The sequence below is a fragment of the Coptis chinensis genome, chromosome 3 (genome assembly GCF_015680905.1).
Source record: "Coptis chinensis isolate HL-2020 chromosome 3, ASM1568090v1, whole genome shotgun sequence".
Classification (NCBI taxonomy): Eukaryota; Viridiplantae; Streptophyta; class Magnoliopsida; order Ranunculales; family Ranunculaceae; genus Coptis; species Coptis chinensis.
This window is the reverse complement of record NC_141458.1, coordinates 121408285-121424256: the sequence shown is the minus strand read 5'-3', so window position 1 is coordinate 121424256 and position 15972 is coordinate 121408285. Positions and strand designations below refer to the sequence as shown.

The 15972-nt window shown below is 35.0% G+C and overlaps 1 protein-coding gene, 1 long non-coding RNA gene and 1 pseudogene across 18 annotated transcripts; 2 read left to right on the top strand and 1 right to left on the bottom strand.

The window, feature by feature from the left end:
* The first annotated feature begins 4295 nt into the window (after positions 1-4295).
* LOC147513853 (putative carboxylesterase 8) lies at positions 4296-5341 on the top strand. Its single transcript, XM_086598969.1, has 2 exons — positions 4296-4772; positions 5228-5341. The coding sequence occupies exons 1-2, from the start codon at positions 4296-4298 to the stop codon at positions 5339-5341; spliced, it is 591 nt and encodes a 196-aa protein (XP_086455095.1).
* Positions 5342-5343: 2 nt separating this feature from the next.
* On the top strand, positions 5344-5736 carry LOC147513852 (3-O-acetylpapaveroxine carboxylesterase CXE2 pseudogene; annotated as a pseudogene).
* Positions 5737-7790: 2054 nt separating this feature from the next.
* LOC147513851 (uncharacterized) lies at positions 7791-15762 on the bottom strand. 17 transcript variants are annotated; one of them, XR_015215705.1, is made up of 11 exons: positions 15563-15755; positions 14364-14588; positions 13219-13361; positions 12516-12567; positions 12067-12329; positions 10696-11796; positions 9166-10619; positions 8723-8754; positions 8539-8604; positions 8229-8312; positions 7791-8151 (listed from the first exon to the last, which is right to left on the bottom strand). It is a non-coding gene; the product is annotated as an uncharacterized LOC147513851 (long non-coding RNA). The 17 variants fall into 17 exon arrangements; XR_015215691.1 differs by having other exon boundaries at positions 8229-8434; positions 15563-15754; XR_015215700.1 differs by having other exon boundaries at positions 8229-8434; positions 8539-8754; positions 10696-11567; ... (1 more) ...; positions 12285-12329; positions 15563-15753.
* Between the last annotated feature and the right edge of the window lie 210 nt (positions 15763-15972).

Below are 15972 nucleotides of genomic sequence, written 5' to 3'. Positions count from 1 at the left end.
TAATATATAGTTAGAGTAAAATTATAATAAGTTGAGTAAAATTAGTGAAATATTTTAATTATATTGACAAATATATATTATAATTTTTCTTTTAAGTGTACTGAATTTTTGAAATCTGAATTTTTATTTCAAAATGTTTAATACTCGTATAGAATATACTATGTATTATTAATGTATTGCGAATTTTTGTGACCGAATGTTTCTCACATGTAAAATTGTAAACAAATGAAACTCGAATTATTCCCGTACCGAATAATTCCCGTATTCCGAAATGCTAACAAGGACATAAACGCCAAACCTCTCAAATATATCATCATTAATATAAATTAACCTTTGATGACACGTGGCAGAATAGACAAACATGAGTGAGGGTAGTGATAGGAGCCAAAAACTGTAGTTTTAACCCCTTAATAATATTACATTTAGACCAATTATGTTTATAATAAATAAGAGTTAGTACTGCTTACGTGCTTTTGTGTATTTCAGGTATTGGAGTCAAATATGTGAAGAAATATGTCACTTTTGCAAGAGAAATGAGCAAAGGTTGGTTGCTAAGAAGTTATATGATTAAAGCCCAAGTTTCAAGGAGAAAAAACTTTTTTAAAGCCCCAACCAAAGCTAAAAAGTCAAAGTCAACGCGGGCAGAAATAGAGCATAAAAGTCAACAGAACTTCCATAGGCCGTATCTTTGGACTTAGACCTCGGAATTGGGCCTATTATATGTCAAAACGACCGGATCGGAAAGAGCTTTTTAATGGTTTAAGCCTTAACCCAATTAGAGAAGTGAAAGTGGATAAAAAAGATATTGCAGTAATTTCCAGCAGATAAACCCTTTTTGGACTTAAATAATTAGGTTTTGGGCTTGATTTAATAGCCCAAAACATAGTTCTAAAATCCATGCACGAAATTATAAACCTAGCCCTCTCCTATATAAAGAGAACTATGGCAAAACTCTAACTCTATCCTCTATATTACTTAGAATAAGAACCCCTTAGTTAATTAAGTTTTCTATCATTTGTTTTCTTTAGTTTTAAACCCTAGTTATTGTTTTATTAGCCTAGTCACCATTAATTCAATTTAAGTTATCTTTAATAAAGTTGTTCTCCATTATGTCTTATTCTTATTCTTTAAATTATGATACAATAGTATTTTAATTAGGCCCTATTTTCTCAAACTTGTTGATTTGAATATCCATTTCATTTCTTCATAAACCATCACCTAAGTCCCGCATCACCTAATAAAGACCTCTAGTATAATTAGAAATAGATTGGTATGATAGTAAGTGGTAGTTGTGTTTGATCAACCTCGGCTCCTTTGGATTGTTATTGAGATTGTGTGAGGAAGTGTGTACCCACTGCACACTGGAGTGACCGAAATTGAGTGGAAAATTTAGAGAGATTTTGTGTCTTGACACATTCTTTGTGAGAACCTACTTAAGAACGTTATTCCAAAGTTTCATAAATGACTTGTCATTGTATTTCATAGCATAGTTCATTGCATGTATGTTTATGTTAGATGATTTGATTATTATGCATCTATTAACTTAGGTTTTAAAATGATAATTCTTTATTCATTGCTAGTGAGATGTATAAATTTCTAAGATAAATTAAGGGGACATTACTTTTGTTATTTAGTCGTTGCAGTATAAATGAGGTTTGTGAGTATCTTATCGGAAAAACTCTCATGAGGCTATAACTGCTTGTCCACTAGGGAATCCCTAATGGTGTAAGGTCTTGTTGCATCATATGGTCAATATAATTGCACTCTGTGAAATAAGACTAGTTAGGACTATATTTTTTGCTACTTATCTGTTTTAATTTATCATATTTGCTTAAGGGTAAGCAAAATGTTGTTAGGAGTGGTGTGATAAATACCTAAAACTGTAGTTTAAACCTCTTAATAGTATTTCAATTAGGCCTATTATGTTATTAATAATGTGAGTTTATTACTATTTATCTGTTTTTGTAGGTTATATAAGTCTTGGAGCTGAATATGTGTATAAAAGACATCACGTTTATATAGAAAATGACTTAATATGATTACTAGAGAAGTTCCATGGTTAAAGCCCAAATTTCAAGAAGAAAAAACATTTTAAAGCCAAGTCAAAGTCAACTCGAGTAGAAAAAGGACAGAAAGTTAACAATACTTCAATAGATTGTATCTTTGGACTCAAGCCTTGGAATTGGGCTATTTCTATATCAAAACGACCATCTTGAAAATAGCTTTCTAATATAATGGTTCATACCTCGACCCAATTAGAACATTAAAAGTAGACGAAAATGACATTACAGTAAATTCCAGCAGTTTAGACCTTTTTGGATTTAATTCTTTGAGCTTTAAACTTTATTTAGTAGCCCAAAACTTAGCTCCCAAGCCTGATCACGAAATTATAACCTAATTCTCTAATACATAAAGAGATTAGAGCAAAAAACCTACTTCATCTTCTTCCCCAATAGTTTTAGTTAATTAGGGTTTTTATGTTTTTAGCCTCAACCTCGATTAAAACACCTTCTTTTAATAAAATTCATTTATTTCTTCATTAATTTAAGTCTATTTCTTATTTAATTGTTACTATAGTTGTTATACCAATGAAATTAGGCTAATCTCATATTAAGAGGGGATAATTATGAAGCCTAATGAGGAGTTTTAATGTTTAAGGATGGTTGTTTCATTGTGGATGTTTTACAGATTTAGTTTTTTTATGCATGTTTAGAGATAAATATATTTTAAGTGATTTTTAGTGTATTTTGTTGATCTTTAAACCGAGGGTTAAGCATTGTTCGCAAGACCGTAACCAGTTGTAATAGTACAAAATATTATAATAAATTATAAGGTTGGCAAACTTAAGAGATAAATATTCTTTTAAGTGATTTTTAGTGTATTAATGTTAAAATGAAATATATTGTATGAAGATTTATTAAAATATATGTGATAAATGTTGAGGGCCTAATGAGGGTCGGATTTAAATTTCAAAGTCTAGGCCTTTACCCTTGTTAGAGTGTGTGGACCGAAAAAAGAAATAGTCCCACATTGAACAAGAAAGGAGTTCATCATGGGTTGATAAAGTGGGAAGCTCACTAACTAGTACCGAGGCCTTTTAAGATAAAAACCCCACACCCATGGCCAAGATGTGGTTCAAGCCCAATGGGTGGTTAAGTGGGGGACAATATCGGTACTAGTTATCCCATGGGCGCCGGAGGCTCTAGGCAAAAGGATCCGGGTGTGCCCAGTCCTAACAACCGGATGTATCGAGCCGATGGTTAGCAGGGACAAAGGCACCGATCATTAATCGAGATAAAAAAAAATCATTCAAGCCGGAAAATACGCCAAGGAAATAACTCAGTGGAGTTGCTTAACGGCGTGCCCGCTACAATCGAAGATTGGTGCCCCGGATGTTGTAGAGATTCGGAGGGTGTAACTCGAAGTTGGATCTAGCAACATCGAATGATGTTCGAGGTGGAGTAGGCTCGAGGTTGAGAAAAGCCCCTCCTTAGAGGCCCGCATACACCCGGACCTGAGCTCGCATGGATCGAAAAGTGCTTTCGACGATGAACGAATGTACTCCTTTTGGAGTTCGGCTTATCTGGTGGAGATACTCCCTCGGAGTTCGGTCCAAGGTGGAGATTGTTAGAGTGTGTGAACCGAAAAGAAATAGTCCCACATTGAACAAGAAAGGAGTTCATCATGGGTTGATAAAGTGGGAGCTCACTTAACTAGATACCGAAGGCCTTTTAAAGATAAAACCCCACACCCATGGCCAAGATGTGGTTCAAGCCCAATGAGTGGTTAAGTGGGGGACAATATCGGTACTAGTTATCCCATGGGCGCGGAGGCCCAGGCCTGGAGGGTGTGCCCAGGTCCTAACAACCCTCTCTTAAAAGGCTTGAGGGGTGGGTAGGCCTGGCCCATAGGCTGGGTTGGAGGTGGGCAGGATGCGGGCTTGAGGGCCATTTTGACACCCCTAGAACACAAATAATTCTAGAAAATAGTATATATAGATGTTTTTTTTTTGGTTGAAGACTCAATGTTGACCATTGTCTTTCTTAAATTATGGAGGTTCAAACATTTTAATTTTGTCAAAGTGATACTCCGCACCAATTCAAACAAGGAAATAACACCTATTTATAGTCTTCGAAAACATGCACTGGAAGTCATTTTTACAAGTGGACAAAGCGCGGAGAATATGATTCTTGCTCATTCTACTCCTTTCAGGTATAAATATGTAAGGTCTAAAGGAACACCACCATTAGAATTGCTTCGTGTTTGCCAAATTTAATCTGATATAATTAATTAGTATGGCGGGAAAAGGCAGAGATACAAAGGATCCAGAATGCATCGTCGATCCCTTTGAACAATTGAAAATCACTCTCAACCCTGATGGTTCACTTACTCGTGAAGAGTATCTAAGTGCACCCGCGACCGGTGAGGACGAATTGGTTCCAGGCCAACCATATGTGTCGAAAGATGTTACTCTCAATGCCGATAACGAAACCTGGATGAGGATATTTCGACCTAAGGAAATACATCCAATTGAAATGGATATAGACAAGCTACCTATCATACTTTATTTCCATGCCGGAGGATTCGTATTGTACCATGCAAGCACTATGTTTTTCAACGAGACATGTGGTCGATACTCGAGCGAAGTTCCATCCATAGTAATAAGTGTTGAATTTCGTGCTGCTCCTGAAAATCGTCTTCCTGCTGCTTATGATGATGCAAAGGAAGCAGTATTTTGGATCAAGAAACAAGCATTGGATCCACAGGGTGATGTATGGTTCATGGACCAAAATATCGCCGATATATCCGATATATCGCCGATATATATCGGTATTTTGGTACACCGACATCGATATTTCCGACATATATCCACCGAATATAGAACTCTTTTTTTTCCGATATATATCGGAATTTCCGATATGAAACTTTATATCGTCGATATAATCGATATTTCCGATATAATCGATATATATCGGTTGACTTTTTGACCATTTTAAAATATAAATCCGATATTTCCAATATATTTCCGATATATATCCGATATTTCCGATATTATATTTCCGATATATCCGATATTTTCGATATTTTAAATAGTTTGGACTGGTTATAAAAAAAATGGATATATCCGAAATATCCGATATATCCGATATATATCGGTTTTTGGGTACACCGATATATTCATCGATATCGATATTTTGGGCCTTGGTATGGTTGAGGAATTTCGCAGATTTCTCTAGATTCTACCTCATGGGTTGCAGCTCTGGGGCCACCATTTAACAGAAAATCAAAATGTACTGCATTAAGATTTGCCGCTAAATACAAATGGACCTCGGGCCAGTAAAAATGGCTGGGCTTATAATAAACCAACCTTTTTTTGGAGGGCTGGAAAAGACTAGATTAGAGCGACGAAAGCCCAATGATGTTATGATACCAAGGTCTTCAATGGATTTACTTTGGGAGTTAGCACTACCTGTTGGATCTGACCAAGACCATGAATATTGCAATCCATTCATCAAGGGGTCGTATCATAAAAATATTGGACTATTGCCGAGGACTTTGATACGCGCATTTCAGGGTGATCCGCTGATGGACCGAGATATTCATTTTGTGAAGATGTTGGTGAAGCTCGGTGTTCAGATAACTGGTCATTTTGGAGAAATTGGTTTTCACTGTGCAGATAGTTTCGATGCCACAAGAAATTTAACTATGATAAAGTACATGAAGGATTTCATTTGATCGTCACCCTCAGCCAACTATTTATGTATTATTTTTCTTCTAATTTTGTTTCTACACACTCCGTTTGTAACTCATTACTAGTGTATATTTTTTTTGTTGGATAACTATTGCTAAAAGATATGAGCATATGAGAAACGTGATTGTGTACATATGGTATAGTCGTTAATAAAGTTGGAGTATAAATGTTTATCATACATAAAATCTAACTACTTTAAAGAAAACTGTCTCGTGAACAGTGATATTTTTCTCTTATACCCCTGAACATATTTGGTTATTACAATTATTATTAAAAGGTAAATATGTAAATAAGATATGTTATGGAAGGGTAAGACCGGTATTTGACCGGTAAAATTTAGACGTTTCTCCCTTGATTTAGCACATTATCCTCAGTTTTGCAAATATTTACAATATTGCCACTGTCCAAAAAGCTGACACGTGGACTCCTCTTTTCGAAATTGAAACATTGCCCTCATTTTTGTGAACAATTACAGCATTACCAACACCCAAAAAACTGCGCCATCGCGATGAGCGTAATGCGTCGTTTGCTAGTTAGTTTAAGGGAGTCTGTTAAGAATTTTTTGGACTCCTAAGACAGATACATAATATTTTTAGTTTTTACATTCAAGTTTGACCAAAACCAGAATTTGACACATGTTTAACCATTTTTGGAAGTAATAGACAAAAATATTCTATTTAATTATTTGCAATTACTTCTACAATATGTGAAACAACGAGATTTTCTCTCTCATAATCTCTTTAAAAAATCATAAATTTTAAATGTATTTAAATTATTTTGAAACTCAACATTTTAAAACATACTAGCTATGGCAGGGAATCGGGTCGAGTTTGACCCGAATTCTGACTTGAACCCAAATAGTTTGGGTTCGGGTCAATTTTTATATCCGTTTATTTATTCAGAGTCGGGTCTGTCGGATTCGGGTTCGGATATATTTTTTGGGTTTTTTTTAAATTTTTAGTGTTATCCGATCGGGTTAGTCGGATTCGGTCGGGTTTGGATATTAAATTTCGGATATAATCGGGTTTAGATTCGGGTTCGGATATTATGAAGCTATTCGGATTCGGATTCAGATATAGCCATATCCGACCCGATCCCTACCCTAATACTAGCCAATTAGTCCTCCTACGGCCGGACTTGCTACATTGATAGTTCACGATGAATTGTTTTTACTTTTATCAAACTATTAACAACTACAATACAGTATTACCTACCGTTACTTGCCATTAGTTGCATTACCTACTATTGGCAGAGTATTGACTGACCTTCCTCCTCTTAAGCAAATATAAATGAATTCTTAGCTTTTCAATAGATTAGCTGATAAATTGATTATCGGAGAGTGAGAGCGATTAAGGTTTTAATGGAGACAACAAAGGGTTTACAAATGCTAGTATAAACCATGACCACTGAAATGATCATTTCACATGATTTTCGACATCAGTGCGTATAATTAGTTTCAAGTAATGAAAAATAACATTTGAAAATGCATTTTAAGATTTTAATTCAATGCAACAAAATACAGATATATAAGTCGTGAGAGTCAAATATAGAGTGGGTCAGTGGGGTGAGTGCTATTCACTCCTTTGCGATCTTAGTGAATAGTTGATGTATAGCTGTGCAGGTTTGTCTGTGTTCATTATAGACTAAACAGTAAAGCTAAAAATAAAAGTTCGTGTACAAAGCTATTGAGATAGAGTGCAGAGACAGAAGCCACAAAAGAACGCCTAAGAAAAGGCTACTATCATTTACATATACAGAGTAAGTAAAGTTAGAGCCATTGAAGTTCCTTCTGTCTGGCAAGTTCTTTGTTGAAGTATTCAGTTGTAGATAGTCACAAAATGTCACAATTGTCAGAGCAAGAAGAGATTTGTATGAATGATTACATTAAAGATAATTGAAAAGTTCCATTTGTAGATAGTTCTTGCATTTATACTATCTTCCTAAACTCAATGTTAAGGTATACACATCAAAATTATTCACAATCAAAGCATTGAAATGGAGAATTGCATTAACTTATGTATTTGATACAAATAGCTCATTGAAGAGTCAAATAAGTCCAAAACTATATATATATATATATATATATAGCAGTGTTTTTATCTGACACATATAGATTGAAAATTAAACCAAACAAAACCAATTCAACTGATGCAAAAAATAGGAATACCGGTACATAACTTGAGTCATAACTGACTTCACGACAAACATTTTAACATTTTGTATCAACTCCACGTTTTATGATCTAAGTTGGCATTGGATACAAAAACTGAATTGATGTACTTGGAATGAAGCTTTCCAATCAAGATAGGAAGGTAGCTCCATTCTTAGTAACAAGTTGAGTGTGTTCTTGACATGACAAACAAAATGTGTCTTAGCTTTGGCATATGGAGCATCTCTTGCTGCAAAGAGAAAAGCAGGCAATCTATGAGTTCGTGTGAACGGAAAAAAAAAAACCAAAAAATGCATGGTCCCGTACTTGTACATCTCAATTAGCCTTTGAATTATGCATGCTCTTACTTGCTATCCTTCGTGAACTTAGAATATTCTGCCTCAACTTCCACTAACATACAAAACCAATAACAATTAGCAAAAGTGCAAAAAACACTCTGAATGCGATGCCTCTCTTAGCAGCAGTGGAAAGATGTGGACCACATGTAGGTAGTCTAGGTATACCACAAAGACCTGCATTAGTAGTAAAGGTATATATGCCCACAATAAGTATTCTTATATGCAAATCATTAAATTCAGAGTTAATTATAGGCTTTTAAAGAGTCAATGTAGCATACTTGAAGCTAGCTGTATGAAGAAGTCTTCCTCCAAGCATAGCTGGGACTCTTCCAGATAATAACTTGCTATTGAGATTCATGCAGCATGATAAAGTACATTAGAAAGTGTTAACGTTTATGCATATCCGTGTACATAAGAAAGCAAACTTATGCAATTGATGTTGGCAATTCATATATTGCGTACCTACATCCTTGCTATTGTTGTATATGAATGAGCTGGAAAACAAGATGAACATAACACAAAAGAATTCATATATTAATTTCAAACGCTTATAAAGTTCGAAGTGCATAATATAGCAACATGTAACACAATGACAATGTTAAGAGAAACCAGTTGAATCTTGCAAGGTGTGAGCAATTATATGAAGTGTATGAATTAAAGACTTCTGTTGGGGACCTAGAGTGGATTAATTAAATTATGCAACAATAGGTTTAGAAGACTTAACTAAAGGAATAAGGACCCAGAGGAACACAAATGAAAGACAATATGCACAATGGTCGGTATCGACATAAACCACATGACTATTTGGAGAATGGATGTGTTGGTCGAAGTTGTCTTTTGACTTTTTCAGATATGAAGTTATTTATCGGGTATGAAAGACTTAAAATGAGATGCTAAAATCATACTTGGTCATTCTTCATTTGTCCCATAGGAGGATTGAAATTTCATTGCTCTCCTCCTTGCATGCCATCCCTCTGCTCCATCTACGAGAATCTTTGTCTTTTGCCTGGCCTTGGATGACTCTGACTATAGCTAGAGGCAGCTCCTTGCCTGTAGTATCCAACAGCAGGACCAAAGTTCCTACTATCGCCTCTGAGATCCCTATTCTCTGGAGGCATATTATATCCTCTTCCCGCCTGTGGGAAGTCCCTCTGATATGAAGGCATTGGTTGATGAGTCTCTCTTCCTCCAGTTTGTTATCAGATTGGAACTGGACCATAGTTCTGTTGTGGTATGTAGCTTTGTGGTACGGAGTTCGGTTGTACCCCAGTGCCCCTTCCATCTCCTAGTCTAGCTGGAGTTGAACTGAAGTTTTGCTGCTGTGGATAATTCTGTTGTGCCACATAGTTCCTTCCATCTCTTGGTGCGGCTAGACTTGGAGCAAAATTTTGTTGTGGTAGACAGTTTTGTTGTACCCCACAGTTCCTTCTACTCTTGGTCCGGCTGGACCTGTATCTGGACCAAAGTTTTCCCTCGAACCATAGTTATGTTGTGGCGCATCGTTCTTTCTATCTCCTTGGGCAGAACCCTAGTGATCATACGACTGGTTTCTTGGTTGCATTGGTGGGCGGCCATTGCATACTACGATTCCTATCACCATATCTACCAGACCTATACTGTACTGGCGGAGGCTTGTGAGTAATTATCCCATTCTCATATCTTCTATCAAGTGGGGGTCTGCCTTAATCCCATAACCATTTCAATCATGCAATGAGCAAAATAACTCCAAATGACTCACCTCGCATCCTAACTCCAATGCAAGCTTGAAGAATCCGAGTGAAACAAAGTGTTTTGCAACTAACTCAGAGAGCTTGATCTGTGATAACCAATATGAAGCTGAGGATATAAGAACTTCCTTCTGCTCATTGAAACTCATTTTTCACTACTACTCCCTTGCCCTTTGCTAGATCTATTCTTTCTGGTCTCAGATAGTTGACATCAAGCACTCCCTAAGTCTTCTCCCACGCTGCAAAGTCCTTTTGAGGGGTACTAAGCTTGTTGGCTTTTATAGCAGCAACAAAATCTATAGTTTCAGAAATTGCTCCTACAGCTAACTTGATATTGTCGTGAAGGAAAGTGTCTTGATTGCAACAGAGCTCATAGTACTTTTCTCGATCGTTCTTAGAGAACTCGGAATCTATGGTCAAACCGTTCACTCTAATGGTGAAGCTATCTAGATCTTTCATGTCTTTGAACTTGGGAGTTTTTTCAAAAAGTCTGACACGTTTAAGAACTACTAAACCAACTCTTCATTGTCACTTCTCGACTTCTCAACTGTTGAGGGTTGCCACTTGTAAGGCTTCACATGAAAAATAGGTTATTGTCATTTCTCGACATTGTGCTATAACCTGAAAAATAACTGCCAAAAAATAAAGCACAATGTCATAACAGAAAACTCAAGAAACACAATAAATATATCAGGAGGAGTCACATACGCATCTAGAAGGATGAGGTTCAGCATCACCACTCGCAAGTCAGAGGCACGCTAACTTCAAATTCATTTTTCCCAGCTTTTGATGCATATTATGCAAGATTTAAGAATTTTGTTCCAAAAATTGGTGTCTTAATCTTTTGTCCCTGGCTCAAAACTTGAATAATAGCGAAAAATGGATAGAGAGGCTAAATAACTTTAAAAAGAAGAAAACACCATAATGATATAAGAACCAAATTGATAGTAACATGAGATATACACATAAAACACAATTATTAATTAAAATAGAAAGGAGCACCTAATATAAACATAAAACACAATATTTCAAACAGAAACCCATGAATTACATATCAACAATAAACAAAATGAAGAGCACTCAAGCTTACAAAATTAATCCAAATGATTTTTCATAAGAAAAACAAACAAATACTTCAAGATGTTGATCCTGATGGCATTCAAAGAAATCAGTATGGAAAAGCGAATATATGTGTCTGATGATATATTATAATAGCTTGGACCAATTCAAAAATCAACTAACCACGACCGAAAACCTCCTTAGCCAAATTGCATGGTCAGGAGGATTCTAGATGTCAAGAACCTAAAGATTAGACGACTCCGATAATTAAAAATAAAACGTATCTGTGTCGCATGAGATCTCCCTTGAGATCGACCCCTCCCGAAATCTCTCTTAGTTTGCCAAGACCACTAATATTAGTTGGCCTTGCAGCCATCACTCTACTTTAAATCTCATAGTTCTACTACAATCCTTCACCGAGCCATGGAGTTTTTTTTCTGTCTTGAAGCTACAATGGAGAAATAGATATTGCTTCTTCAAATTAAAGACATAGCACTCATCCATTCAACACCGTGATAACCCTGCTTAATTATGAGATAGTCCACAATTAGTATTATTTCCCACATTTAAGAGAATTGTCTCAGAGCATAAAACATTTAGGGCCAAGATTTGTAATTTATAACCATCAAGTCATGTCTTTATATATCACCGGAAGAAATATAACTCAAACTCATACCTAACAAATAGAAAGAGCCATTTAGGGCCAAGATTTGTCATTTATAACCATCAAGTCATGTCTTCATATATCACCTGAAGAAATATAACTCAAATTCATACCTAACAAACAAAAAGAGCATTGAGCTAAAAATTGATATAGTTTTAACTAATACTGAAACATCAACTATGCTACACTTGTAATGACTTAACTTAACAATCATGCATGATCAGTAGTAGAGAAAATTGCATAGACTAATATCTCTGTTGGTATGTTAAAAAATAAATCACTTATTTAATTAATACACAAAGATATATATTTACTCAAATAAAAAGATGCAAATGTGGGGTTTTTTATATTATTACCTCTGAGAATTCTACAATTGTAATAAATGAACTGCTTCCAACCCATTTTCTCTTTTATTCTACACTTACTCAGTGTGAAAGCAAAAACACCATTTTTTCGAATTTAATGGTTCAATTTTCAAATCAAAGAGAGAAAAAGAGTGGTGCATCATGTTTTCAAGTGTAAATCAGTGATTTGAATAGAAAAGTGTTAGAATTGAGTTAGGGTTTTCACATACCTTGTTTGTCTTGTCACAAACCAACTTGAGGTGCTCTAAATAATTCTACATGGGAAACCATAGTTAAAATCATCTCGAGATTGCAGAGATTACATTAAAGTAAAATATATGAGATCTATTTTTGTGAGAGAAAGAAACCAATATTGTTTCAAATGAAAGAAGCTATTCGGAGGAATCCCAAGACGAAGAGAGAGAAAGAAATGAAAAGAGAACATAAAGAAAAGTGCTTACCAATCAAGTAATTAATTTTCATCGCATTGCCTGTTGCAAGTTTATGCTCAATCTGCACCATTCGACCAAACTACATTTGAAATTTTCTTTAAGGCATATCATTGACCCCCACCAAGCAGTGAAGAACAAAAACATTCATAAGCAAGACAACTAAAATTGAGATCTAACAAATGAAAAAAATAATTACATTAATTCATTTATTATGGAATATATATATTAGGAAACTAAATGGGTTAATACATATAAAGTTAACTACCATGACATTTCCATAGCACAAATGATGGTTAATTCATCTTGAAAAATGTAGTCAACATGTTGATCTTATTGTAGGTTAGCCAAAAGCTAAAGAACGAAAATAAATTATAATCTAGAAAATGAAAACTTCATTCCTGCATTATCGGAAGCACTAATATTAGAAAATATAAAGATGCTAAATTAAGCATTTTAACACATTCTCTGATTATAGTAGTTAGGAAGAATAGGTAAAGATATAGTAAACAATGATATGTTAACTAAAACATATAAGCAAGTCCGTAGAAATGTATAATTGTATAAAATATAAATGCAACTTGAGATAACTATGAATGAACATTAAATCTACTCTATTTTGACTGCATGAGAACGAAGTAGCCTAAGCGAACACCACATCACATACACCACATCACATGAATATATGAATAGAATGGGAAAAAAGGAAATGTACCTGGCTAAAGTTTGGTCCTCGTGATTTGATCTTTTGCCCCGTCCTCATCAAGTCTAGTGTACAAACATTAAGTTCCTCAGGCTTTCTTAGGATCATTGTTGCACGTGCAATATGCTTTAGATCCTTCTAACTACACCCAACCTCTTTATACTCACCCAAAAAAAAAACACTCATTACTCAACTGAAACAAAAATAAAGATATCCAATTCCTAAAAAAAATATTAAATAAATAATCTTCATGAGACTAAATTCAAACTACCCAATTGCGAAGAGAGGGGTTGAGTGAAAACAAATAAAATTTTGAAACCTGATTCACAGAGATTGAAAAAGGAGAATGCAATGGTTAAAAAAGGCAGTATGCGATAGGCCGCCATTAGTATCACCGGTTGTGTTTAGCATTCGATTCTTCTATATATATGGTCATTGCACTTGATAAAAGCATATTAGGATCAATTAAAATTTATCAGAAACAGTAATGCAGCGACACCTTCTCATAGAGACAGAGGCAAGACCTAGAAGATGTTAAGAAAAACATTTTTAAAATATTACTTGCCCTCCGACCTCCAAGGAAAAACAAAAGTTTGTTAAAGCACCAATTTACCTCTTCGAGTTGGTGTATAGTGTATACAAATGTTTCTTGAAAGAGATTTCCTTGCACTATTCTAAAATCTTAATTTAAAAATCTCCGATACAAAATACTAATAGGCTCGAATATTTTAGATTTTTTAGGCGCCTCATACCAAATACAGGAATCCATCATAAGAAAATCTCTTAATTTATATGTTAAAAATCAAAGTAGCCTTTAGTCAACCAGACAGTCAACATAATGAAAGTTGAAATCAGCAACCATCGTAGCAACAATATTTAAAATATAATTTTGAAACGCCTACAAAATCAAGATGGAATAAATATGGATTACAAAGGAGCTGAGGGTTAAGTGATGGGAGACACAACTGGTGTCTCTTGTAATGCAGGGTTTCTTTCAAATGATGTACAAAATTAAGAATTAAACTTGAAAAGCTAAATTAATACATGACATACAGTGACAACAAAAAAAAATGCAACAGTAAAATGGGGAAAAAAAAAATAATAGGGTAAACAAACTCAAAGATTTCATACCAATGTTAAGGCCAAAAGATCACTACCTGGTATTTCGAGTAGGACCAAACCTTGTCACTGACAGGAGCATCATCGTCATCAAGTTGTTGGATTTGTGAGCAAAGAATTTCGGTTTTCCATTCGTCCAATACATTGTCAGCATCAAAGATATAGTTTATTATCGAGTTTTTCGCTTTCTTTACGTACACCCTCCAATAGATTCACCTCTGTTTGGAGGATCGTACCCAATTGCTCCAACACACCAAAGATCACTGCATAAGCCATAGTGATAAGTGGAGATTAGGTAATGAACATCATCCTCATTTTTGTTCACACACTCCAAAAGCATGTGTTTCAGTGACATTTGTATTGCTTGCGTGGTCAAGAAATAAGGAAATTACATGCTACAATTCTGTGAACCGTATAGTTGGCAATGGAAGATTACAGTCACTTTCATTTGGTCCTACAAATGCTAAGACATCCTTAAATGGCAATGGAAGATTACAGTCACTTTCATTTGGTCCTACAAATGCTAAGACATCCTTAAATGTTTCTATTACAACAGAGAGAGAAAAAAGATGAGTAAAACATCCTATTGCAAAATAAGGAATAAGAAATATTACATTTGTGCAAATTGAGATCTTTGTTTTGCATCAAGAAGATCCACTCAAAACAAATTTTGCAATATAGAATGAAGTGATGATCTCTATAATAGGGCATCATGTTGGATGATTTGGTGTTGGTTTTTTTATATCTTATTCTATGTGGTGGAGAAGACGATCAAGTCTGTAGCTGTTCTTGTAGTTTAAGAGAACTCTTGGAGGTTTGGAACTCATTGCTGCAATGAAAACTTTGACTTTAATTTGGGCTTGGAGAAAGATACATCAAAGTCTGTCAAAATAACTCATTTAGAGTTGGATTTTGAATAACTGAACCTAAGTGAGAATTTCCATATGATTGCTTGAGTTTTGTCTCCTAAGTCTACTTGCTCCAATTGAGATTCAATTTTAAAAGATAATTAACCCCAAAAATTACAATCATACTTGCTGCTAAATGGACACCAGCAATCCTCAAGTGGAAAATGTTTTGGGCATCTGAAGAATGAAACTTCAATTCGGGATCGAACAACAAACATCGATATTAACATCCAACAGAATAAGCATAATAAAAATCAAAACTTTGGTTTATTTCTTTGACTTATAGATATGAAAATTAATGGGTTTTGAAGAGGGAGAAAAAAACTTACCAACATTGAAACCAATTTGTGAGAGTTTTGTAACGATAGAGAAAGTGGTGAGAGCTTTCTCTTCTCTTAGCCATCGTTTTTGTTCGGTGAGAGAGAGAGGGAAAGAGGCGTGAAGGGTTTTTCTTTCCTTTTTGGTTTTTTTTTTCTTTAACTTATCGTGGGTGAACCATCGAAAAGAGTAAAAACAAGCGTGTATTTCATTTTTTTTCTGCCAAATCATTATAAAAGCTGAGGTGTTTATCATAGAGAAAAAAGAGGTGCCGACGTGTTTCACTGGGAGCATTCTCAACTACTCAGTATTCATGGTCTTTGATATTTAAGTTATTTACTCATGCGTAGGTTTCTAGGCCCTTGGACTACCTTTGTGGAGCAATACACCAGTACCTTTTGCTGTTATGAGTGGCCTAGAT